We start from the raw sequence: 26528 nt of genomic DNA, 5'->3' as shown, positions 1-26528 counted from the left end.
TTTAGAACCACTACTGTGATCTAACTACAATAGAGTAGCCAAACCAGAATCTCATTTCCTCAGTAATCTGAGTCCTATGAATCTGAAAGAGTTTTATACATTGTTCGATAATGCTAATGATGAAGATGTTTGATGAATCTGTATCTGCAAAACTATTTTTCCTGAGAATTTCAAATTGGGCTTTTGTTCATTCAAGAATGTAATCTACATAAAATAACAATGATATAGCTCCCTAATTCATTGCAACAAATATTGACATTTAATGAGCAGATGAATGAAACAGACACAAAAGGATATAGCAGCTCTTAGCAAGAGCTAGGATTGAAATGCCTTTGATCTGAGTGGTCACAAACAAGAATGCTGCCACAGAGGCTGCATAATTATTACTTTGATAATAATTTGATAAAAAATAATTCAAGGTTCAGATGCTTAGAATATATCACCTTTCAATACTGAATTCACTTCTATATTCAGGGCTACTCTGCTACTCCAGAGGCTGATGGAATAAAGGGACTGGGAACAGATGGAACAAGTATATTTCTCTTGCTATCCTGGGTGTGTGTAATACCTTTTTTCATATAAATTAACTTTATTAACAGGTGGTGATTATGATTAGCTGTTTTTTATTTTTAAAGATTGGCACCTGAGCCAACAACTTTTGTCAATCTTTTTCTTTTTTTTTTTATTCTTCTCCCCAAAGGCCCCGGTACATAGTTGTATATTTTAGTTGTGGGTCCTTCTGGCTCTGCTATGTGGGATGCCGCCTCAGTGTGGCCTGACGAGCGGTAACATGTCCACGCCCAGGATCCGAACTGGTGAAACCCTGGGCCACCGAAGCATTTTATCTCAACCACTTGGCCACGGGGTCGGCCCCTCCATTTTACTTTTGAGGAAATGAAGACTCAGGCAGGTTAAATAACTCGCCCAAGGTCACACAGCTAGCTAGTAAGTAGCAGGGCTTGGGATATAAAGTCATATCTGATTCCCAAGCCCATCTTCCTTCTCCACTGTATGACACAGCCAAGACTGTATGTACATCTCTATCTAGACATCATCCATCTACATGTAGATGCACATACTCACACACACCTTTCTCCCTTCCTCTCGGTCTCCCTCCCTCCCCTCTTCTTCTGCCCCAAAGAGACAGAGAGAGAATTCTATATATATAGATAGAGCTGGAAATAGATATATACTCAAATTCTTCTCCCATTTATTTACCACTTTAGGCAATAATTTCAGAAAACAGTTTCGGGGAGGCATTTATAAATCAGAGGAGGGCCAAATTTTCTCACCAGAAAGCATTTTACATTGTCACAGTGATGGAGTAAACAACAGTAATAATACATGCTTTCACTTCGATGTCAGCTGGGATAAAACGTTTGTCTTGTTTGGAAATAGCGATCTTTTCCCACCAGTTACATCCTTGTATTGTGTTCTTTTGCTGCTCTCAAATGAGAGCAAAGAGAGGATGAGAAGGAAGGAGGGGGATGGGGAGAGGGAGGAAGAGAGAGGGAGAGAGTGAACCGACTCCTTAACACCCAGCTACTTGAGTAGCTAAAAGTAGGTTAAATATAAAGCTTTTCGTTCAATTGACAAAGAGGTCACTGGGCCACCAGGTAAGTGGTTCAAATATCAAACATTCTTGCTCCACATCTCCAAATATCCTTGTCACCCTAAAGGTGCTGCTCCACAGTAGCCGCAGAGGTGGCCCCCCAATGGTTAGGGTATCCATATCAGGTAAATCTCAAGGGAGGATTTGCAGTCACTAAAGACTGAGGGGCAGAGTTCTGAGGTGTTGGAATCAGGGAGCATCTTCCATGAGCAGAGCTTTCCTATTCCAGCAAGGGAGACTTGGAGACTGGAAAGTTCCTCATGAACGCACCCTTCAATGATTGTTCCATTCACTCTTTCCACTCTTTTCCCTGTGAAATGTATAAGCTGCTCCTGATTTTCTCTCTAGACTCAGAATGGGTAGCTTCACACTCTAACTTGTCTTCTACCAATGTGGCACCACGGGACTGGACTTCATTCTGGAAACTTGCACAGGAGGTACAAATGTCTAGTTTCATGACCCGGCAGATTGTTTGAAAATATCTCAACCCTTAGACCCTCTCCCCAAAAGACACATGAGGGTCATAACACAACCTGATAATAACCTTAACAACAATAAAAAGAAGGAAAACACTAGAGAAGTGGAAAGAGGAACTTTTTCAAGACTGCAAACATTCAAGCTAAAGCATGTATATGAAATAGCCTCTGTCAACATCTGATTTCTGACCTACAGACAAATCCTGTTGGAAGGGGAACTACATGCTTCTGACCAAGGGCTACAGTTTTAAGAGCCTCGAGCTCAGAAATGCTCTGTGGACTTGGCAGGTTTCTTTGCACCAGAAAGCAGCTAGAGTCTCCCCATAACTCACCAGCCCACACAAAAGCTACTCCAGGCAACAATGAGTTTTCGTTTTGAAGTCTCACTTAGAACAGAGGGGCAGGATAAGAGAAATGATGGCTTTTAAACTCAGAGTGAGAAAACTAGAAGGGGGTCTTATCCTCTTGGTGTTTATTTCTTGGACCAAATTTCTAACCCTTCTCTGAAACCCCCTGTTGAGATCAGGGACAAAGAAGATAAAAGAGAGAGAGCAGAGGAAAGGGAACAAAAGAACTTCAATCTCAGGACTCTTAGTCCTCAGGGAAAACACAAACAGGATGGGTCTGTGTGTTTGCCTTTGTGTCCCCTGGATGTTGGAGGAGTGTTAAAGTGGATAAATACACCAAAGACCTGGGTTTTCTGAGCCAGTTGAATCAAGTCAACCAAGGTCTGACATCTGAAAGACCACGGCTCACATCACAGGCTCAGAGCCACAACGGCGTTACCTGCGGAGGTCCATTTCTCTGCTTGCAAGCAGTTTCTCTATCTCATACGTTGGCTCTGGCATGACCCACCTGCCACTTTGTCGTGAGAGGGGAGAGGGAGGTGGTAAAAGGGCACTGGTTATATAGCCCATCCCACCCTTGCCCACTGCAACTAAAACTCCCAACAGCATCTGGAAGGCCTTCTTGGAGAGCTGCTACATTCTGTCGAACTGTTCGTTATCAGGTCTGGCAGAGCTTATGAGTAAATCTGACAACTCTAATTTTTTTTAAGAGAAAGAAGAAATACATGTTCAGGTAACAGCTGCCTCACTCATTTTCATCCAGATGACAAGAAAAGTTATTCCAAATACAAACACATGTGATTGATATGGAAGACATATGTGCTTGTCAAGGGCAAGAAAACATCTGAGGATCCTCCGTGGATGGATCCCACTATGTGGTGGACCAAAACTTTTTCTTGACATCTCTTCTCCTGGGTCAACTATCTTAACAACTTTTGTGCAAACATTTCAGCTTCCTTTTATGCTCTTTTGGAAAAAAGACACACTTGGGAATCTACTGAAAGCTGTGGACTTTGTCCTGGAAACACACACATACACACACACTTTTACACACAACTTCAGGGAATTCATAGATCTATTAGAATCCATTCATAGAACCTCCTCAGGGGTCCATGGACCTAAAGTTAAAGAAACTCTGGTCCAGAAGAAAAACTAGTTAACATTTACTGAGTACTTACTCTACGTCAAGCACTATTCTAAGTGTTTTAAGTAGATTTTTCTCAATTAATCATAATAATCCCACAGAGTAAGTACTACTGTTCTCTATTTTACTGACAAGAAATCAGTGGCAGAGAAAGTCACTTGCTCCAGGTCAAACAGCCAGTAAGTGGCAGAGCCAGGGTTCAAACCCAGGCCTTCTGGTTTTGGAGCTCCTCCTCTTAGCCACAAAATCACAGCTGTGAAATGAAACAAATGAAAGTCATTTTTTTACACAGCCCGTGATTGTAGCAGCTTCCTTTTTTGGGAAGGGGGTGGACAAGCCTGTGGATAGTTTGCCTCCCCAGAGATCTGAGAAAGTAGAGATGACTGGGTGAGGGGAGACGCTTGGCCAGGAAGTACATGCCCGTGACTAACTACTTTTCATGGCACAAAATAAAAACTAGTCAGGCCCCCTAGCGGGCTTCCAAAGAATAGGCCTGTGGTGCTGACATTAGCCCTTGAGCTTGGAGGTCTTGATTCAGTAGTTGAGATTAGTTCCTGGGTCATGAACTTAAATACCTACAAGGGGCCAGGAAAGTAAAGCAAAGATGAGATGCGGGCTGGTGTAGGGCGTTGAGAGGGGCACATGACCAACTGGAAAGTGCATGTCCTGCCTCAAAACATTCACATTTAACAACAAACCAAAAAAATCCCATGAAGACCGAACAAAAGGCATTCAGCCTGTGGGCCATCAGTTTGTGACCTCTGAGTAGATCGCTCCCTTCCTACTCTTTAGGTATTTCCAAGTCAGGAGTACAGAGAATGCAATCTGTAAGTAAGGGACATAAGCCAGCCCATGTGACAATCCACATAGTGATTTTCATTTCATTAGAACCATACTTTTATGTGCTAACCAACTAAGCAGTAGGTCACTAGCAGAGAGGTCCAGATACCAGAGAGAAAGAACCCTTGGGCAGTCAGAGATAGCACACATCACATACCTCATACATAGGGAGCATTCAAGGTCAGATGCGTCAAAAGATGCAAGTGGAACACTGAGAGCAGGCTTGGCCCCCTGATCAGCAGGAGGATCTGTGATTTAGAAAGCAGTAAGTCAGAGCAGGACCAACCTAGTTTCAAAGACAGTACTTCTGAGGCAAAAGAACCCAATTATTTTTTCAGTCTGCCACTCTCACCACCTCCCAGAGAGTTGATTTGGCGGCTACCAGAGCCATTAGAATGGGATACCCTGAAGTAGGCTCTTGGAAGTGTCCAGCAGCCCCACAGAAAGGGGAGTACAAATCGGGGAATGTCCAGGAGCCCTGGAGACTTCATTCAAATGCAACAGGCACCTCACTGAACAGCAGCAGCAGCAGCAACTCCATGGACTGAGCCAGGCTTCGAAGCCGATGCTGCATCTTGGCACTGCCAACCTCTCTTGGAAAGATATCAAGCTGCAGCTGCTGCTTCTCAGGTGCCTACCTATGGGAACACAACTGGGAATGAGCAGAGGGAGGCCTGACCACACTTCCCTGGTCCTACATTCCTGGAATGGGGATGGGGGAGGGAGAGATTGGCCTGGAAGGAAGTGACACCATCAAGGGCATGAGATGTCATTACTTGATACTGTGCTTGACCTTATGCCTTGGCTTTCCATTATAATTATTACTGAACACTGGCAATAGGCTGGGAACTGTGCGTGCTCTTACAGGAACCTTGCAGTAACCGCTGAGGTGACACAGCCAAGTGCCAGAGCTAGGCCACACCCCCAGAGCCCAGGGAGCCCTCATACAGAGGGTAAGTGACTTGCATGAATTGTTGAGCCCAGGCAGCTCCTCCAGGCCCCTTTCTCCCTGCATAGAGTCAGTACCTGGCTTAGAGGCTTTATGAGGCACCTCTGGGTCTTGGGGTTCAGTCTGGCAATGTTTCCTTTTCTTCTCCTGGCATTTGCCCGTCTTGATGGAGGCAGCTTCTGGAGAGGCAGCATCCCCCTTCTCCTCCTCGTCTCCTTGGTCTCTCATGTTGTCTTCTTGCCCATCCTCCTTTACTTTAGCTCGATTCACCTGGCCCCTGCAGTCCCCTTTGGCTGCTGCTTCCTCCTGACTAGAACAATGTGGGAGCTCTGGATTTTCCTAGAGGAAGAAAAAGCCAAATATCAGAATCTACTCAGGACCAATCTTCTCCTCTGATATTCCTGCCCAGGGGACAAAGAGAAAACTGCATATCCCGGATCATTTAGTGGACACATAGCTTAAGTGAGGGGCAGTCATAAGGCATATTTCCCACTTCTGTCCGCACAGCATCTGCGACAAAGGCATGACCAGCTTGGGTGGAGCTGAGAAACTTCCCTAGGCAAGGACAGAAAAGTGTGTAGGGAAGAGACTCCTTGGGCAGGGGTGAAGGAGAGAAACGTAAAGCATAGCACCAGTCCCATCTCCCACCCAAATCAGTCCCCAGCCACCAAGGCATGCAGTTAAGGTCCATCCTGTCACTCACTGCCCTCACTGCCATCCCAGGCCATCCGCAAGCCCCCGCACCCCAGCTCCAAAAGGACTTTTAACCTTAATTTTAATTTTTGTGTGTGTGTGAGGAAGATTGGCCCGGAGCTAACATCTGTGCCAGTCCTCCTCCACGTTGTATATAGGACACCGCCACAGCATGGCTTTATGAGCGGTGTGTGGGTCCACACCCGGGATCCAAACCCATGAACCCTGGGCCACTGAAGCGGAGCATGCAAATTTAACCACTATGCCACCAGGCAAGCCCCCTAAAAGGACTTTTGGTAAGGCTTTGGCACAAGTGGGTCCATAGGCCTGCAGAGTTACCTCATGCTCCAGAACTATATGTTAGACTGGTCAAATGAACTAGAGATAAACTATTCCTTTTACTAGAGTTTGGGTGAAAAGTCTGAAAAAGAGACAAAATCATTTGGCAAAACACTCAATCATATCTCTAGCCTTTTCAAGAATTTTTGTCCAAGAAGAGGATATTTGAAAAGGGATCTAGAAACAAATGCAATGAGAAGGTGTTTATGCGGACGTGTCCGGAGAATCCCCTCTCTGCTCTAAATCCAGAGGCCACCGGTCAAAATGCTCATGTTATTTTTCCCCTCCAACCGCTACCAAAAAAAATGGTAGATAGATGAAAAGTGGGGAGTGTACAGGTGGGAGGAAACGATGAGATGAGGAGAGAAAGGATGTGGGTTTTCTTAGTCTCTAACCTGGGGAGTCCAGGGTTTCTTCAGCACCTTAGCCATGCTGCACCCTCAACCTTCCACGAGCCCCAGGCATTGTCTACACAGGAGTACACTGCTTTGCAAGGCAGAGTTTGCAGGGGAACCCAGTCCCTGTTCCCCAGCTGGCTCACGCTGGAAAGCCAGGGGTGCCGTCTTTCTTCATTTCAGATTAAGCTGCAATAAGAAGTCACCCCAGGCACTTCGGTTCAGTACGAGTGTTCTCAATCATGTCATAATAATCTCAAACAATTATCGGAATGAGCTAGGGGTTCTCTGACTTCAGCAGATACTCTGAGTTCTGCCTTTTTTTTTTTTGAGTCGGGCACACCTGCATTTTATTCTTTTTCCAGAGCAAGGAGAAAAGCTGGGAAAATGTCAGGTTTCCACCTGACAGAGAATCCAAGAAGCCACTGAGATCCCAGGGCTTACATACAGGGGAAGAACACAGGGCACAAATGGAGGGGAGACTGCTGTCCCAAGGTGCGTAGGTATTTGGCACTAAACTCTATTTCAAGTCAGGACTTCTGAGCCCCAGCTTCTGCCCGCTTACCCTCTGCTGGGAAAGCCAGGGCCTGGAGCCCATCTCTCCGTGGTTCTGTTCCCTCATTTTCAAAGAACGGCACAAATAGCTGTCTTCCTCCCAGGAATGTCAACCTAACACTTCCCAAAGCGCTTCCCTCTTCTCGGCTACAAATATGTACCGGAAGTCTTCTTGTGTGTAAGAGACGGTGCAGCAATATGAAATTACCTCCACTTGGGAACTCAGCTGGCGCTCAAAGACCAGCAGCTCGAACAAACAAAAAGCAGGAAAAGAGGGGGTGTCAGGCCCTCTTCCCAGGCTCCACCCCTAAGCTGATACAGCCACCCTGATTGAATGGCTCCAGGGAAAGTGGGCCAATTCCTTTCTAGTTCTGTCAAATCCCTCGCTCAGCTGGATCTGAGCAAGAACTGAAAAATGAACGTAATAAATCATAAACCCTGGGACCATGCCTGAAACTCAGTTTTATCTTTAAGAAATAACCTTCCAGCAAGGAAACAACCACTAGCGAATCCATTTGTGCTTTCTCAGGAACTGAAGTAGGAGAGGCAGGGCTCGCTCCCCGTGCTTGCCCGCAAAACAGCCAAACGAAGCGTCACGAGCGAGCTGGGTGAGTTGAGTTTTACCTGTGACGACTTTGGTAGATTATGGCTGGTGCCTTCAGTAGCCATTGACTCTACGTGTTCCTTTAATCTAGGGTGAGGTGCCAACAGCTTCAGGATATCGGGAGAATGTTCCTGAGAATCCCCCGGGACTGATGGTGAAAAGAAACTAAGGAGAAGCTGTGACATAAAACAGAAGACTTCACTACTTGAGTTTCTACAGGTGCTCAGGTGAAGGGGGCAGGGGTAGGGAGGGGCAGGGGAAACAGCTTGCAGGGCAAAACTCCTGGGAGGAAGCCTGGGATCAGAGACCCTGACACACCAGGGTGGGGGTCCTCACTTCAGCAGGCAACAGAATCGCCTGGGGAGCTTATGAAAATTCCAGGTTCCTAGTTCCCATGCCTGGCTCCCCAGGTCTGAAGTGCGGCCCAGGAATCTGGATTTTGGAAAGGCACCACGGGTGCCTCGGTCACCCTAGCCAAAGTTAAGAACCACCACTCCAGTGCTACCATTTCATAGAAATATCCACAGTGATATTTAAAAATCTATCTAGGAGGAAAGAGACAGAGAGCGAAGGCAGGAGAGAAACATCAGCTGGGGGACCTGGAGTCATGTCCATCATACCCCAGCGGGTAGAAGTCTACAAATGTCTTCTAGGGTCCTCGCTATTTCTCTTCTCTGCCTACCATTTTGCTCCCTCCTCCCCTGACCATCATCCCTGGATCTTTAATCCCTCGAGCAGTGAAGTGTTAGGACAAGCAGAACTTAAACTTCCTCCCTCTTCTCCCAGCCTCTCCTTCCCCATCTCTGGCCGTCACTATCCAGAGAATGTCAGGTAACTTCAAGTACTGGGCGCAGGCACGTTCCACTCTGTGACTGTTTTCCATTGCAATTGGATAAGCTGGTCGAGTGAGAAGATCCAAAAGGGATTGAGAGTCAAAGATGTGCCTTCTAGTGCAGGCTGCACCATTCGCTGCCCGCATTCTTGCTTCAATTCTCCCCTGTGCCAGCAGGATTATGAATATACATATGCATATATTGTATGTGACATGTAGCACATGAAGGCAGGTCACTCGCCTTCTAAAACATATCCAAGTTTTTACCACTGAGCAGCCCCTGCAGCGTTTGGAGACCCACTAAAGGATGTTTCACCCCCTTGCTCGGGGTAATGGTCAGGGTATTAATCGATCAAGGGAATCTGACAGAAACTCTGACTAAACTCTCTCCAGTTTGACTTGTTCTCTTGCTGGCCCTCGGCAGTTCCTTCATGATATTCCTCCAGATACCAGCACTTTCCACGTAGCCATCCCCTGCCCAGCCTTCAAGGCTCAGCTCCAGTGCTGCCTTCCCCTACTACTCCAGCCTCCCTGATCTCGCCTGTCCTTTCATGTACTCTACTGCACCGTAAGATAGCGCCTCACGCTACACAGTCTTGTGTTAGCCTCAAACTGTGTCGCAGATGTCTTTCTCTCTAACCAGATGGCCACCTTCTGGAGGGCACACGACAGATGTACAATAAATACTCATCACACTGGATGGAACTGAATTAAGATACTTATCCATCCCAGGGCCCGGGAGAGGTCTAGGGTTCAGGCCCAAAGTCCTCAGACAGATCCTACGTTTCCTTCCAGCTCTGAGAAACCCACTTCTTAGGTCTTAGTTGGGAAAGGAGTAAGGTGGGGAGGTACTCAGAGTGCCCAGGGCCATAAATGCAGCTTTCAGAGGCCCCCCTCCACAGGAGCCAAAGTTGGCCCTCAGAAGCCCTCCTGAGTGGCCCAACAGAACCAACCCACTTCTGAAGCAGTCTCCCTGGAATTCTCCCCAAAGGAATGTGATGCTCTTCAGTGGCAGCCACATGGCACCCCAGGGCACAAGGATAAAAAGGCAGAGCATGGCGGGAGGGAAAGGGAGGCAGAGAGGAGAAATCAAAGGAAACAAGACAGAAACAACAGCAGTACTTCACTTCTCCCTTTACTACCTAAGATCTCACTCTAGGCCTTCCCAATGGCTTTGGAAAACCAAAGTTGGGGTCAACTCTCAGTGAGAATAATCATTCCACGTGAATGAGAGTCAATTCCACTTCAGTGTCAGCCTTAGAAAGGCCCAAATGGGTCAAGAAGGGGAAAAAAAGAATCTGAGGCAAAACTAACATTAAAAAGAAACTTAGGCCTCGGAGTGTCTAAGGCAGGGACTTAACACCAAGTGAACCTGGACCACCTCTGTTAAATCTTTAGCCCCGAAACTGGAACAATCCAGTAAATAACCACTGCTGAAGGCCCTCAGTGTTCTTAGATGGCTGCCATGCCCTCATCAGACTCAGTGGAAATTCCCCTCTAAATTCTTGCCCCAGCTTCAGAACTCCAGAACACTTATTATGGGCATGTGTTCTCTTGTATAGTCTGACATTTATATTGCGTTGTATAACACATGCAAGATTGTTAGGTCCTTAAGAACTGAGACTGTGGCTTATGCCTCTTTGGGTCTCCAGAACTTATCACAATGCCTTGCCCCATCCTGTTAGGCAGTTGTGGAAATGACACTAGCTGGTCTGTAATGGCAGCTGGAAAGAAAGGTCAACCCAACTGATGATACCAGAGCCTCTCAGGCCAACTGGGAAATGGACAAACGGGAGTAAAGAAACCACTCACCCCTGGATCTGACACCTGCTTCTGTTGGCCTTTGCACACTCTGTCCCCAAAGTCAAGCTTCTTCTAACTGCCTTTGTCCATCCACCCCAGAACTGGCTAGTCGCAGTGCATGCTGAGACTCCTGGCATATCCTCCTGAGACAGCAAGATGGTGGAGTGGCTAAGAAGGCAGACTCTAGAAGCAGATGGAGTTGGCTTTGTACACTCTTCCACCAATCACTAGCTCCGTGACCTTGGGAAAGTCACCAATCCTCAGCTTCCTCATCTGTAACATGGGGATAAATAATAGTACCTTCCCTCATAGGGATGTTGTGGAGATTAAATTATATCTTCCACGGAAAGCCCTAGCACAGTGCCTGGTGCATAGGAAATACTCTATAAATGTCAGCTATTATTTTATTTATTTATTTATTTATTTATTTATTTTGCTGAGGAAGATTAGCCTTGAGCTATCATCTGTTGCCAATCTCCCTCTTTTTTGCTTGAGGAAGATTAGCCCTGAGCTAACATCTGTACCAGTCTTCCTCTATTTTCTATGTGGTTTGCCGCCACAGCATGGCTGATGAGTGGTATAGGTTCGCACCTGGGAACTGAACCCGCGAACCCGGGCCACTGAAGCGGAGTGTGCTGAACCCAAACACTAGGCCATGGGGCCCAAATGTCAGCTATTCAGCTATTTTTATTATTAATATTCACACATGGTCTACACTTAAGAGTTGGGGAAGGGTCCACAGCTTGGAGCAATTCTCTGCCACCAGTGCTCCTTTCAAGAACACCTTGTCCATATTCCCAAAGCATGTCAAAGCAACTTCCCTGAAAAGAAATCTTCTGTGAGAGGCACACCCTCCAGAGTTCAGCTTCCCTAGTTCATTGATTTTGCTAAAGATTCCTTTCAAAGTCTTCAGAAACCAGTCCTGTCTCCTGCTCCCTTTCTTCATCCGCTGCTCTGCCAAACCACACTGGGACAGAAGCACACGGGCTGTGGTGCTGAATAGTGCCTGGGGCACAAGGAGAGCAGAGGCCACCACTGACCGTCAGCATCCCACTTCCAGGCCACTTAGCCAGACGTCAGGAGAGCATATTGCAGAACAGTAAGCAACAAAATCCACAAAGTAAGGATGCTTTAGCCTTCACTAATGCTCTCAGGAGTTCACGCAAATTTTTAAAAAATAACAACCACATTCTCCTGGAGCTCAAGAGTTGGAATGACTGTTTGGATTATATTGTAATGGTCCCTGACTTACATTTTTGAGGCAGTGTCCATGTTTTAATTCTAGCAAAGGAGCTGAAGGTTGGAGTTCTGCATATGGCAGGGGAGACAGGGACGAACACCCTTTCTGAGGAGCTGGCTGCCCTGTGTGGCTGGTGAAGCTGTGACTCAGCCAAAGAAAAGTTCGACAGCCTCAGGCAGCCCCACACCCTGACCTCTCAGCAACAGCCAGACTCCCTCACTGAGCCTCTGTCCCCATGTTAACTTATTTGGTTTTATTTTGCTTTCATTTTTTATCCCACTGACAACACAGACCCTGAATCAAATAAGCAAGAACATTCCTCACAGGCTTGTACAAAAGTGCAAGAACTGCACAATCTGATTGTACATGCCAAGAGGATGGGGTTTTGGGGCAATCAATTGACGCTTGTGTCTCCCTCCTGTTCCCTTTATCCAGGGAGCCACCCACTCAGGACCCCAAATGCCAGGAAGGGCAGTTCCCTCACTCTCCTCCTTGGAGAAGACAGAGAAGGGGGAGCCCATTGGGCAGCTGGACCTGATCTCGTCTCAACTCACCCTTTGGGCTTCGGATCTTGCTTTTTTGTTCTTTCCATCGAGGGATACACAATATAGAAACTCCCTTAGTGCTTCTTCCACCTTGCCTAGGGTGGCCAAGGCCTGCGCTTTTCTGAAGTGTGCCTGGAAGAAAACAGGAGCAGTCAATCCCACTCTCATTCACCTTATTGGTGCTGCTATTATTAATAACACTAACTAAATACTCCATGGGTATTCACTATTGTGGGAAGTGTTTTAAAAGGATTATCTTCTCTACAGCCCTATAATGTAGACAATTGTTCTGAAACTCACTTTAAAAAAGACAAAACTGAGACCCAGAGGAGTGGCTTGCCCAAAATAGCACAGCTGGTAAACTGTGGAATCAGGGTTTGAGCCTAGGACTAACTGATACCGAAGTCCAAATGCTTAACGACTGTGCATGCAACCTCCCCTCTGCCCCACCATTGTAATGGAGGTCTCAGCAAACGTAGCAAGAACACCTATTTGAACACATACTAACCAGCTTTCAGGACCCACCCAGATATGCCTTCCTATTAACTAGTCTGTCAAGCAGAGACCTAGCCCACATTACAACCACCTGTGCTTACTGATAAGTTTTCAGAAGAGGCCCAAGGGAAGGGACACAACCTCTCCAAGCCCTCAAAGACAGCTAGTGGCAGAGCTGGAACTAGAACTGTGGTCTAGGACCCCCAGAAAGCTCTTCCCCACAAAGCAGACTTCCCTTCACAGGACTAACCAGGGGCTGAGCTAAGCAGTGCGCTCAGCTCACTTCTGTTCCTTCATCACATCTTTAAAAGGTATAAAGAAGTTTTAGGGCTTCTCAGGGTCCAAGCCCAACTGGCCTGGGAGAGAAACTCTAGGGGTAGCTGAGGAGCATCCTGGGGAAGAGGGAAGAAGAATAAGAGTAGGAAGAGAGCTGCCCTCTCTCTGGGCCTTGGTCTTGCAACTTGCTTTGGAGGGCATTCTTCTTGAGTCATCTATGCTGCCCTTCACGGACCTGCTCCCCACTCCCTGGCCTCAAAGGTTGATCCTGAGTCTAACTTAGTGAAGGAAATGATCCAGGCTGCGGCTGCTGGGCACTCCCCTGCCTCCCCTTCTAACATGCCTCTACAGGCCAGGGTGCTCTTGGGCTCTGGCCTGGCTACAAGGGCTGGCCGGGATCTGCGTTCTTGAGTAGTGGTGCCAGTTCCAAACCTCTCCCTGTGCCCCCTACTCTCCTCCTGGAGCCTAATCTCGGCTAATATGTGGATGCTGACAGCTTGATGCTTTTCCCACAAGTGTTCAGCAGGGGCCCTTTGGAGAAAGGTTTGCATGACATTTCAGAGTGGTGAGAGGGAATAAGTGCTGGGAGACTGGAGAGGCCTCTGGGATCCCACCAATCATACCAACTAGCAGCCCATATATTCTACCTGCTCAGGGCAGCCAGCTCACCCCACTGAGAGCTGTGCCACCTGTAGGACATTTTGATTACCACTAAGCCCTGGCTGGATGGTGGGAATAGGGCTGCACAAAGCTAACCCCTCCCATAGAGGCATTTCACAGAGAAATGATGGGAAATATGCAAATCGGGGTATGAGGTGGTTTTGAAGCATTTTCATCAGTTCAAGTCTCCTCTCAACCCCCAAGACAACAGAGTTCTCTCTTCACTGCCTCTCTGCTTACCCCAGGACTTTACGGAAATGAAACTCTTGTTTAATACTTCCACCAACTCTTCCTTCACTGAGGAAGTCACTTTCTCCATTTCATCCAAAAGGGTCCACTGCTAACTCAGCCCTGCTTCTTACCGCACTATTGAGGCCTCCACCCTTAGGCCTTAGGTTTAGGGGGGAGCAGAGAAAGTTGCAAGAGGAGTCCTCTTATCCCCAGGTAGCCCGTGACCTGCACAACTACAAGGGTTGAACTGCTCCCACTGGAAGCTCCTCTGGGTTAAGACACTGGTGAGTTTTAGTAAACTGTAAATGTGTTCCTTGGGAAAGAGAACATACTAATCCATCCTCACCCATGAAAACCTCTTCAAGGAACATATGAGATTCACTCTGACATTAATGGCCCGGTATGCAGGTCCACAATGCTTTATCTGAAGTTCCCAGATCCAAAAAAGTCTGATAATCCAACATTTTCGTAAGCTTGACATCAACAATCATTAGGTGGCAAAACCTGACCTAAAATGATATAAAGTGTGTTATATAGTCTTTACCTCACTTAGTGTGAATTTTCATGTAATATGCTGCAGAAATATTAGTGTGTTTGATGATGGGATGCTGTCCAGAGCTCACTGAGGGTATCACCTTACAGTCTTTCTGAAATTGGAAACACTCTGGATTCTGAACACATCTGGCCCCACGGGATTCAGATAGGGGATCGTGGACCTGGACTTGGATAAGTTGGGTTTCTGAGGAAGGCATCCTAGTGTTGTGTTGAGAGAGCACTACACCAAGATGCAGCAAGCATTATAGCTCACGGAATGGCCTCTTGGCCATGCTCACCTGTGACCCTCACTGCACCCCTGTGAAGTGATCAGGGCAAATAGCAATAGCTTCATTTTGCAAACAAGGACACTTGGAATCCAGAGAGTGAAGCAACTTCCCCACGGTCACTTAGCTGGCAAGTAGCAGAGCCCAGGCTCAAATCTAATCTTCTAAACAAAATATTGACATGTGGCTGAGGGCCAGGCCTGAACCAGGCAGAGATGGAGAAAGTGACACTTTGCATCCTGGCATCTTGAGAGATGCCTAGCCTGTCTTTTTCCCTGCCCCTCCATGTGACCTAGATGTGTGGGGATACCAGCAGGCTGACTGACCATATTAAGGACTCAAAATGGCACAACCAACCAGCAATACTTCTCTCACCATCCTCTTTCTACTGTCCCTGGGAAATAATGATGATGATGATGATAGCAAACATTTATATAATGCTATGTGCCAGGCATTGCTCTAAGCATCTTACACGTATTAGCTCAGGTAATCCTCACAACAAACCCTGTTAAGTGGGTGCGTTGAATATCTGCATTTTATAGATGAGGAGATGAGGTACAGGGAGATTAAGTAATTTGCCCAAGACCACAAAGCTAATAAAAGTAGCAGAGCTGGGACATAAACTCAGGCAGTCTGGCTCCCAAGTCCACGTCCTGGAGAGTCACAATGCCCAGGCTGCTCTGCAGGTCATCAGTTGAAGATCAGCTTGGGGAAGAATCCAGTTCCCTTGCAGACTCTTGAGTCACCCTTTGTCAAGGGACCCCCGCTCCTTTGCAAAGCCTGCTCCCTGCTCCACTTGAGCTCTAGCGCCCCTACCCCCAGGAAGGCAGCCCTTCCTGCCAATTCCTGGCGACAGTACTGCTCCTTCTCATCCCTCCCATTTCACACTCACCTTAAAACCCATTGGGCGGAGCTTACATGCTATTTCCGCATCGTGCAGTGCATCCTCATGAGACTCCAAGGTGAAGTAAATTTGAGACCGGTTGCTATAAAGCAAGTGGTCATTTGGAGCTGCCAAAATGAGAAAAAAACAACCTCCTTAATGGCCCTCAGCACAACCACGTGATAAGTCCTGCATGAGGATGGATCTTAAGCAAATGGCAAGTTATCAAGGACTTTTCTCCTAGGGATCCAAAGGGTTAGGCTCAATTTCCAGCCCTAATATTGCCCTCTGGGTCTGAGCTTCCTCAACTGTAAAGACGTAATTTTTGCTCCTCTCTCAAGCTGTTCCCTAGAGGGCTGCAGTGTCAGTGGGGCACTAGTGACTTTGAAACAGAGGAAACCTTTGGCACCTTACTCCATGGCTGTGCATGGCTAGCAACTGGCAGCCTGGTTTCTGAGTGTGGCATATCACCCACAAAGAAACAGGCCAGGGAGCTGGGAGAGGGAGGTGGCCAGCTACTACCCGCATTCTGACCACGAGGAAGACAAGTCCAAATTAGGTTTCTGGGGACATTAGCAACATCTCTGTCTACAAAGTCCAACACCTATGAAGTTTCTCTGAAGAAGCTGGGAATGCATTTGCAAAGCTCCATCCTCTAATTACAGATGGGCAAACCTGAGTCAACCTGAACAAAGCTTCTGGGAATAAAGTGAGGTTGGCTCTCACCAACACTTTGAGTTACTAAATGCCAGGGCTGGCCAGGCCTTTAGAGATCATCTAGCTCAACCAAACCATTCTTCAGATGAGGAAAATCAAGCCCAGAGAGGGCAAGGCATCTGCTTAAAGTCACACAGCTGGCTGGTCAGACTCACTGCTAACTGGGCAGACTTTGAATCTTTGAAGCTGAGGTGGGGACATGTTCCCTTTTCTGAAGGGTGTACAGTACTCAGAATAATAGAGAGGAGACACTGGGCGTCTTCCAGTACAAAGACACTCTCTGTTGGGGAGGCCCCCTTGCTCTTAAAAGGGTGAAGTGGTCTTGACATTTTCACTTTGACTGCTCTGAGGGCATTAACAAAGGAAGAACCCCCAGGGAAAAGTGGTGGCAGCAACAAAGGGGGAGGAGGAGGGGGAAAGGGCTTTCCTGGCCCCTGGGGGATGGCTGGAAGGGATGGAACCTCCCTTGGAGAGCTGGGCTTGAGTGGCCTCCATCTGTCTCCTTCATATTGCCCTGCTCTTCCCCAGGGACTGGGCTCCAGCTTCCCCTGCGGGAACAGGCTTTGTCCGTTTTTTCCCAGCAGTGTGCCCATGGCTTGCTTGGGTGCCCACTACTTGCTCTTAAGACATTAGCAAAGAGTTTACAGTCTTCTCTGTCCCTTCTTTTCTGCAGCACGCGCCAGCCCGGCGGCAGCTCACAGTGTGCCTTGCCTAGACACAGGATGTGCGTGTGGGGTGGGGGAGTCCCCCTCGCCCTCAGGTGCCAATCTCGCCCAGTCGGCCCTCGTCCCTCCCCCTCCCCCGTTACCTGTTGCAAACTCGGGTGGGGATTCAACACATGGAGACTGCAGCCTACCCCCTCCTCCCCCCATCCGAGTCGGGCTCAAGGCCCCCTCAGATCCCAGAGCCCTGTCATCCCAGCCCCGCCGCCGCCGCCTCAGCACGCTTCCCCAGACACGGCGCCCCGCCGCCCGGGCTCCTGGCTGCCGGCCCGAGCTGGGCAGTGCTGGCCCACGGCTCGGCGGCCACGTCTTGGGTCCAGACGTGGGGAGTCGGAGGGAGCCGCTCCCTGAGGGAACTAGGGCGCCCTAGTCCGGCCGCAGGCGTGGGGCTGCCCACGTTGCCCTTGAAGCCGCAAAGCCCACCCATCCCTCCTCCGGCAGCACGGGAAAGTGGAACAGAGGCGTGCCCCCTCCGTAGCCAGCCCACACACCCCGGGGATCCCCGGGCAGATGCCTGACCCGGCCACCCGCTGGGCTCGCGGGGTGGGGGTTCCAGGCAAGGGCGCAGGCTGCGGGCGGGGCGGGGCGGGGCGGCATCGGTTTCAGCTGAGGATCGTGTGATAGGAAGCGGTGACAATGAGTCACAGGGCAGCGGGGCGCGAGCCCTCCCCCCCCCCGCCGCACCCGCTCGCGGGATGGTTTCCGAGGCGAGCGTGGCCCACTTCGGTTACCTCAGCCTCAGCCGTTACACAATCCCGCCCGCCCGCCCGCGCGGAGGAGGGGCCGCCCGGCCCGGGCCGCTCGCGGCCCTTATGCAACCAGTGCTCTCCTGACCTAATTCCTCGCCGGACCCACCCCGCCGGGAGCCGCGGCCCCGGAAGGGACAACTCCCAGCCGCAACAGCGGCCCCGGGCAGGGCGAGAGTGGAGGATGCAGGCGCCGACCGAACATCTCGGGCTGGCAAGAGCGGGAGGACCGGGCGCGAGCGTGGGAAGGGTGCGAAGTTCCTCTCCTGGCAGGGAAGGTGCGGGCAGGTGTAAGAAGGGCCCAGGCGCGCCGAGGGAGAGAGAGAAGGAGAGACAGAGAAACTGAGACGGTGACACTGAGCAAGACACGGTGACAAGGATGTGAAGAGGCAGAGAAAAAGAAAGACAGAGAAACAGAGTGACACAAAGACAAACAGAGACTCAGAAACGCAGAAGCAAACAGGAGACACAGAAAAAGACAAAGAACAACAGACAGAAAGAGACACAGAGAAAGAGAGAGAAAGCGGTAGAGACAGGCAAAGTCAGACCGAACTCCAGAAATCCTCCTCCCTCACTCCGGCCACGGTCCATCCCACGGTCCCCCGTGCCCTCCTCTGCCCTGGTGCATCCCCGGCTCCCCGCCCGGTCCATCCCCCGCCGCCCCGGCCGGCAGCGCGGTGGGCTCACCTAGCCTGACCGCCTCGTTGTACTTGAGCAGCGCCGCCTCCACCTGGCGCTCGCGGTACAGCCGGTTGCCCTCGTGCCGGAGTTGCGACGCCCGTGCAGGGCCCGGGAACAACTTGCCAAGGAGGCCGCTAAGCACCACGTTGACCCGCAGCGGCGGCGGCGCCTGCTGCCCAGCCCGCCTGGCCCCGCGCGCCCGCCCGGTGGCCACCATCAACGCGGAGAGCTTGACCCCGCACAGCGCACAGCGCCGGTCGGCTGCCCGCCCGCGTTCCAAGCACAGTTTACAAAATGTGTGGCCACACGACAAGGATACGGGGTCTGAGAGAAAGCCATGGCACTTCCGGCACTTGAAGCCATCCCACACCTCGGTGGCCTCGGCGGCAGTTGCCGCTCCTGCCTCTTCAGCCGCCACCGCGCAGCTCGCCGCGTTGCTCCCGTCCGGGGGCGCCGGCGCCCGCGCCTCGCCTTGCGGGACGTTCTCTGCCAGGCAGCGCACCAGCTGCTCCAGCTGCTCGGCCACCAGCTGCTGCCGCTCCGAGAGTTGTCTATACACCTCGAGGGCTTCCCGGAGGCGCCCCCCAGACGCCAGGGCGTCGGCCTGTGTGAGCAGGACTTTGCACTCCGGCGTCGAGGCCCTCGGAGGCTGCCCTTGCTCTGGCTCCTGAGTCGGTAGAAGTGCGGGGCCTTCTGTAGCCGCCTCCGGGTGGGGGCCCGTGTCTACGCGGGCCGCTGATGCCGCCGGCTCCGCCAGCTCTAAGTTGCTGCCGAGCTCGGCGGGCAAGCTCAGCATCTGTCCAGCCTGAAATGAATCCATAGGGAGAGGGACACGCGCGGAGAAAAGGCGTCTAGGGGCTGGGGACCCGGAGCAAGGAGCGGCGGCTGGAGGGAATAGGGGCTACCACGGCCGCCGCACTGCCACGCACCGGTCCCTGCCGCGCCACCGCCAGCTCCATGCCGGCCACCCCGCGCCGCCTAATAACTGTCTTGTCTCAGCAAAGTGTTATATAAAACGGCACCACGTGACGCGCCGCCACGCCGCTCATTGGCCGGCAGCGGGGAAATTGTTACAAAACCAGACAGTTTTGTAACAGTGTTGCGCTTGCTTCTTTTGGCTTCGCATTTCTTGGCTTCTTTTTGAGGTTGTTTGTGTTTACACTCTGCCTTATTTCCCCCTCGCAATGTGGTTCCTCTCCAGAAGAGGGAGAGGGAAAAAAACCCCAAAGTCTTCTCTCAGGCTTCTCCGTCTCCAAAGTCTACCCCATCCCACCTCCAAACCCACCAGCAAACAGGTCGCCTCTGCCAGCCGCTCGCCAGCGGCTCCTTCCCCCAACTCGTCACTGGAGAGGCCGGCACCTCGAGGCGCGCTGTCCTCCAGGTCTTTGGGGACGCCGACGGCTCGCTCTGGAAGCCCTGCCCCGGATCCTCACCCTCTGGGTCCCTGACCACCTTGCCCGGGGAGTCCCTCAAAGATCATAAGCGCTGTTATCCGAGACCGCTTGGTCTTCTGTGCTGGGAGCGACTCGGAGCAGCGGGACCCGCGGGCGCAGAAGTTGGGCGGCGCTCGCTAAGCGGTGAGGGACGCGCCGAGAAGATGCGCTCGCCGGCTGGGGCCCGGGGGAGACGGCCTCCGTGCCGCGCTTCCTCTCCTCTCTCTCCCCCAACTCTGGAACCTGCGCTGGGGCGGGCGGCGGGCGCCCCGCTGGAGACGCACTCGGTCCTGGGAGCCACCAGCCGGATGGGCGCGGCCGCGAGAACTCGGCCAGCTGGGGTCACTAGGTAGTCTGGGGGCGTGGGAGAACGGGAGGTGGAAGACGGGGATCGCGAGCGCTACTCCGGAGAAAGTCCGTGAATCCTGGCGCACTCCAGGGGCCGAGCTACTCCAGGTTCCCCGCTCCAGAGCGCTGAGTTCTTACATTTGGCGCGTCACAGTGGGGGGCTGCGCGGGAGGGGTTGGGCTGCGCACTAGCGCACGGTGCTTGGCTCACAATGACTAGGGGGACTCGAAGGTGCCCCGCTTATTCCCAGATGGCCAGTGTAAACCGCCCACATTCTGTCTCCCTCCTAACCCAACACTTCAGACGGCAGCCACCTGCGCAAAAAAGCAGCAGACAGGCTTAGAGACCTAAGGGAATAACGTACTTCCCCCACCGTCACCATGCTCCGAGTGGGCAGGCAGGGTCTGGGCTTGCCTCTAGCTCGGCCTCCAGAATCTGCGGACTCGGGGCAATGTCTGGAGCAGTGCCGGGGCACAGCGCCCCCCCAGGGGCCTGATGACCTATAGTTGGCTCCGGCTGTGGCCACTTCTTAACTGAGTGACCTTGGGCAAGTGACCTAAACTCTGGGAGCCGTCGTTTTGGCTTCTGGACAAATGTCAGGGATGATCTTAGTTGGGATCAAGTCATGTTTCAGATCTGGGGACCACAGGTTCCACTCTGGCTCTGTGTCTCTTTAGGTCGTTAATTGCCCCCTTGAGTCAACACAAGGGTCCCAGAAAATAGGTACTGGGCAGTGATCCCTACAGCCTCCCTCTGGTGAGGCAGAACAGGGGAAGAGGGTCAGATAGGGGAAAGAGAGCAGGAAAAGAAACAGGAACTGAGACTGTAGCCAGGAAGGCAGAAGGCACACATAGGAAAACTTGGCTTGCAGCCCTGCTTTTGTCATGACTTGCTGTGAGACCCTGGGCAAGTGCTCCGGCCAGGTCTTAGTTTCTCCTGATCTCCAAGGTTCCCTCCAGCCCTAACCTTGAGTGGTTTCTATCCTAAGACCAGATTTCATGATACCCACTCAACTACTTAAGTACAAAGGACTAGTCCAGATGCTGTGGGTGTTGGCTTGGACAAGGAGGTAAGGTCAGCAGTAGCAGTGGAGGGCAGGGGTAGCTGCACAGCTGTCCTCTTCTTCAGGGTCAGGCCTGAGCCAGATTTTGAAGATAGAGAAGTCAGGGGACTGGCCAAGCAGTGGAGGAGGTGGTTATGCCAGGCAGTTGGACAGAAACTGGGGCTCCTGCTGACTTGCTGTCTAAAGGGTGCTCCTTTCACCCTTCAGTTTCCCCTGCTATTGAATGGGGTCTGTCTTAGTCGCTTCAGGCTACTATAACAAAATGCCATAGAGTGGGTGGCTTATAAACAACAGAGTTTTATTTCTCACAGGGAAATTTATTTCTAGAGGTTGGGAAGTCCAAGGTTAAAGTCCTGGCAGATTCAGTATCTGGTTCATAGATGGCTGCCTTTTTGCTATACCCTCACAAGGCAGAAAAGGGAAGGGAGCTCTCCAGGGTCTTTTCTTATAAGGGGACTAATCCCATTAATGAGGGAGCCCTCATGACCTAAGCACCTTCTGAAGGCCCCACCTCCTAATACCATCACATTGGGGATTAGGTTCCAACACATGAGTTTTGAGGGTACACATTCGGTCTACAGCAGGATCCCCAGCATTAATTATCTGCCTGCCCCTTCTGGCACTGGTCTGTGGGGCAGGGAAAGAGATTTATATGAAAGGACCAGGAGATGGATAATGATTTAAAAACCTCTTAATTCAAAAGTCTTATTCCCTTGACAAGTTTTAAAAATAAATGTCGTTTACCCAAAATTGTCTTCCAGATGCAGATCTTGGATGTGCCTTGCTCCCTGGACCACTTTGACAAGTAAGCATTTCCTGGGTTGGTTTCCCTCCCTTGCCTGTCAGGGATGGATGGAGAAGGCCAACTCAGGCAGCAGGTTTCAGTCCTGCAGGCATGGGATGGAGATGCTCTCATCAGGTAGCCCCTCCGGAGGCTGACCTTGGTCAGGAATGTCAATAGCTGCCAGGGCCATCAAGGCAAGGTGGGCTGGTGCAAAGGCGGCACCATCTACTCACTGTCTGGACTGACTGTAGGATAACACCAAATGGGTTTCTACTGAATACAGGAAAACATTACCATAATACAAAGGCCGTAGATGATGTTTAAAATGTGTTTGTTAAGAAATAGTAGGGGCCGGCCCCATAGCTGAGTGGTTAAGTTCGTGTGCTCTGCTTCAGTGGCCCGGGGTTTCACTGGTTCAGATCCTCGGCACAGACATGGCACTGCTCGTCAGACGATGCTGAGGTGGCGTCCCACATAGCACAACCAGAGGCACTCACAACTAGAATATACAACTATGTACTGGGGGGCTTTGGAGAGAAGAAGAAGAAGACGAAGAAGAAGAAGATTGGCAACAGTTGTTAGCTCAGGCGCCAATCTTTAAAAAAAAAGTTCTCCTCTCCCCTCCTTCTAGGGAGCTCCAGTTAGAGCAGAGGGGAGAAAGTTTTGAGTAGGAGATTTCTGATTGGTCCACAAATGTATATCAACGTAATGTTTGTTTAATTTAAATAAAGAAGGAAAGAAAACCACTGTGGTAATGTTTTCCTGTATTTGATAGAAACCCATTTGGTGTTATCCTACAGGCAGTCCAGACAGTGAGTAGATGGTGCCGCCTTTGCACCAGCGCACCCTGCATCACCCTGGCAGCTATTGACATTCCTGACCAAGGTCAGCCTCCGGAGGGGCTACCTGATGAGAGCATCTCCATTCCTTGCCTGCAGGACTGAAACCTGCTGCCTGAGTTGGCCTTCTCCATCCATCCCTGACAGGCAAGTGAGGGAAACCACTTGGCCACCCACGGGGTGGCCAGGGAAAGGAGATAGACAACACTTTTTCAGATGCAAATATTCCCTTTGGAGGGACGGGTTCTTCCAACCTGCATTTATTTTGCTAGGCTCCCCAAGTGGCTAAGGTTAACCAGGAAACAGCAAGAGGGGAGTTGCCCCTCCTTTCCAGCTGACTACAGCAAGTTTTCCAAGTGGCCTCTGAGAGACCTCTCAGGGGCTCAGAGGAGAGAGCAGGTAGGTCTCAACTCTAGCTTCCTTTAACCAGGGCAGCCTTGCATCCACCTGTTTCATGTGGTGCCCTGTGTCACTTAATGTCTTGTGTCTTTCATCTCTTCCTCAGAGGACGGTATCTGAACAGATCTTACTGAACATGACAGTGGACATTTTATACATTTGGGAGAGTGCTGAGGGACAAGAGGAAATCCAGCTAGAATGGCATACCTGGAGTGCCCCGGGTCATTCACAGAGGAGAGAGTGGTCACACAGGGCTGACAGTCTTATACAACCTCCCCGTCACACACACATACACACAGGCTATGCATGAAAGCTTGGCCAAAGAACTTACTTGCTCTTTACTTGAGTCTCTCATTTTATAAACTGGGTGTGACCTATCAATTATGCAGTCCTTACAGGGAAAACAAAGGCATCGTGGACATTAATGGCATTAACATGAAAAAGGTTGCCCCTTACTACCGACTCTAGCCAAAACCCAGAGCTAAAAGAACCTTTACAGATCAGCCCTGGTTTCACAAATGAGGGAATTGAGAGCAAGAGAAAACAAGTGACTTGCTGCAGGTCACAATGGGAGTTTGTGATCCAGCCAGGATTGGAAGCTAGGGCTCCTGTCTCTTTGTTTAAAGTTCTTTCCATGTGATCAGAAAGCTTCCAAAGGACACAGAACATCTCCCTAAATAAGAAATTATTTCAGATTTCTGAATTACAAGATTTGCAATTCAACAAATATTTATTGAACATATACTATGTGCTAACGGAGCTGGCATTTGTGGGGCAATAATAGAAGGGTATGACACAGTTCTTATCCTCCAGTAACTAACTAGGAAACAAGAGGCGAAGATTTGAAACAGTTAAGTAAAAATAACAAGGAGTATGTGAGAAGTGCCAAGAATGGGGGAACAGTGAGTCCAAGGGAAAGCTCAAAGGAGACAGACTGCAATGCTTCCCATCTCGCAGAGAAGGCGCCTTTAAGCTCGGTTGGAGAAGATTTAAACAGAAAAGTTCAAGACCAGCCTGCTGCTCAACTCAAGGGGTTCCCTTCACACTGGGGGCCATGTGGCCAGGAGAAAGGAGGTGAAATCCAAGCAAGCTGGGCTGGTCAAGGCCCAGGAATTTGTATTTTTCAAGGTTACCCACGTAATTAGGATGCTCAGCCAGGTTTGGGGTTCACCCGTGTAGAGGATAATGCAGAACAGATTGGATAAGTACACCCTCATCCTTCTTCCCTAGCTCCCCCTCAGTTTCTCTGGGGGCTGGCATCAATAATTCTTGTCTATATTTTACTGAAGGGATAAATGAGGGTCCAGAGACTTTCAATGACGTGTTCAAGGTCATTCAGCAAGTATGGAGACTCTGGTTTCCTGCCAACCAGTAGAAACAGAAAGATCACAAAATACTATCCCAAGGAAGATTTTGCTTCATTTCTTTGCAAGACAAGTCAGACCCGCTTGGTTAGCCAGAGAGTTCATTGCCCAGAATACAAAAAGGAGCAAGTCTCTGGAGCTGCCAGGTGTGTGGGACAGAGCCCAGGGCGAGGTTAGTTGCTGGGAGCTCGGAGTTCTAACTTTGCTGTGTGACTCAGCCCAAGCCACTTCCCCTCTCTCTTTGTGTGTCCTTCACCTATTAATAACAATGCCCAACGTCACTGTTTGGATTAGCTACCAGTGATGGAAAATGCACAGTGCAGTTAGTCCCGATGTGATTCCTGGGAACAGAAGGGATCCACAGCCATTTGCCGACTTGTGAGTAAAATATGTGCTGGCTGCCTTGGGAGTAGAGGTATTTTCTTTCCGGGAGAAGAGTGAGCCTGAGGTCTGAGGCTGGGCCCTGCCCTCTTCAAGGCACTGACCAATGGGGAGGCTCTAGAGAGCCTGGCAGAGAGCAATGAATATACAAAACATAAAATTTACCATTTGAACCATTTTTAGGTGTATGGCTTAGTGGTATCAAGTACATTCACATTATTATGCAACCATTACCACCATCCATCTCCAGAACTTTTTTCATCTTGCAAAACCAAGACTCTGTACACTCTGTACCCATTAAACAACAACTCCCCATTCCCTTCTCCCTCCAGCCACTGGCAACCACCGTTCTACTTTCTGTCCCTATGAATTTGACAACTCCAGGTACCTCAAATAAGTGGAATCATACAGTATTTGTCTTTTTGTGACTGGCTTATTTCACTTAGTATAATGTCCTCAGTGTCCATCCATGCTGTAGCATGTGCCAGAATTTCCTTCCTTTTAAAGGCTGAACAATATTCCCTTGTGTGTGTGTGTGTGTATACACATATATAGTTTATCCATTCATCCAACAATAGACAATTGGGTTGCTTCCACATTTTGGCTATTGTACATAATACTGCTATAAACATGAGTATATAAAGATCTCTTCCAGACACTGCTTTCACTACTTTTGGCTATATAGCCAGGGGTGGGATTGCTGGACTATATGGTCATTCTATTTTCAATTTTTTTGAGGAACTGCCATACTTTTTTCCACAGCAGCTGCACTATTTTACATTTCTACCAGCAATGCATAATGGTTCCAGTTTCTCCACATCCTCATCAAGACTTGTTTTCTATTTATAATGGCCATCCTAATGGGTGTGAGGTGACATCTAATTGTGGTTTTGATTCGCATTTCCCTAATGATTAGTGATGTTGAGAACCTTTTCATGTGTGTCTTGGCCATCTGTATATCTTCTTTTGGAGAAATGTCTGTTCAGTCCTCTCCCCACTTTTAAATTGGGTTTTTTGTTATTGTTGAGTTTTAAGAGTTCTCTGTCTATTCTGGATATGAACCCCTTATCAGATATATGATGTGCAAATATTTTCTCCCATTCTGCGGGCTGCTTTTCACTCTGCTGATAATATCCTTATCTGAAGACTTTAGCAGAACTGGGAGATGGTTAGAATCAGGGTTTGGATCTTGAACTCAAGGTATCTGGATTCAAAATCTGGCTGTTGGATGTTGGGCAAGCTACTTAGTTTCTTTGAGCCTGCCTTAGTTTTTCCATATGAAAAATGGCGATGATGCTTATAATAGCACTT

The 26528-nt window shown here is 49.8% G+C and overlaps 1 protein-coding gene across 16 annotated transcripts in view; it reads right to left on the bottom strand.

The window, feature by feature from the left end:
- The window catches only part of LONRF3 (LON peptidase N-terminal domain and ring finger 3), a 194318-nt gene that overhangs the window by 70329 nt on the left and 97461 nt on the right, over window positions 1–26528 (bottom strand). For 11 of the 16 annotated variants that reach the window (XM_070502781.1, XM_070502772.1, XM_070502774.1 and 8 more), the window contains 5 exons: window positions 15750–15868; window positions 12384–12506; window positions 7975–8130; window positions 5446–5707; window positions 4577–4667 (listed from right to left, as the gene is read on the bottom strand). In XM_070502781.1, the coding sequence (XP_070358882.1) occupies window positions 4577–4667; window positions 5446–5707; window positions 7975–8130; window positions 12384–12506; window positions 15750–15868 (751 nt within the window). Of the gene's footprint in view, window positions 1–4576; window positions 4668–5445; window positions 5708–7974; window positions 8131–12383; window positions 12507–15749; window positions 15869–18612; window positions 19641–26528 lie in introns of those variants that run through there. The other 5 variants (XM_070502769.1, XM_070502770.1, XM_044763379.2 and 2 more) reach the window with 5 other exon arrangements.

The sequence above is a fragment of the Equus asinus genome, chromosome X (assembly GCF_041296235.1).
Source record: "Equus asinus isolate D_3611 breed Donkey chromosome X, EquAss-T2T_v2, whole genome shotgun sequence".
Taxonomy (NCBI): domain Eukaryota; kingdom Metazoa; phylum Chordata; class Mammalia; order Perissodactyla; family Equidae; genus Equus; species Equus asinus.
Note: the sequence above shows the minus strand (reverse complement) of the source record. Positions and strands in the feature narration are given on the sequence as shown.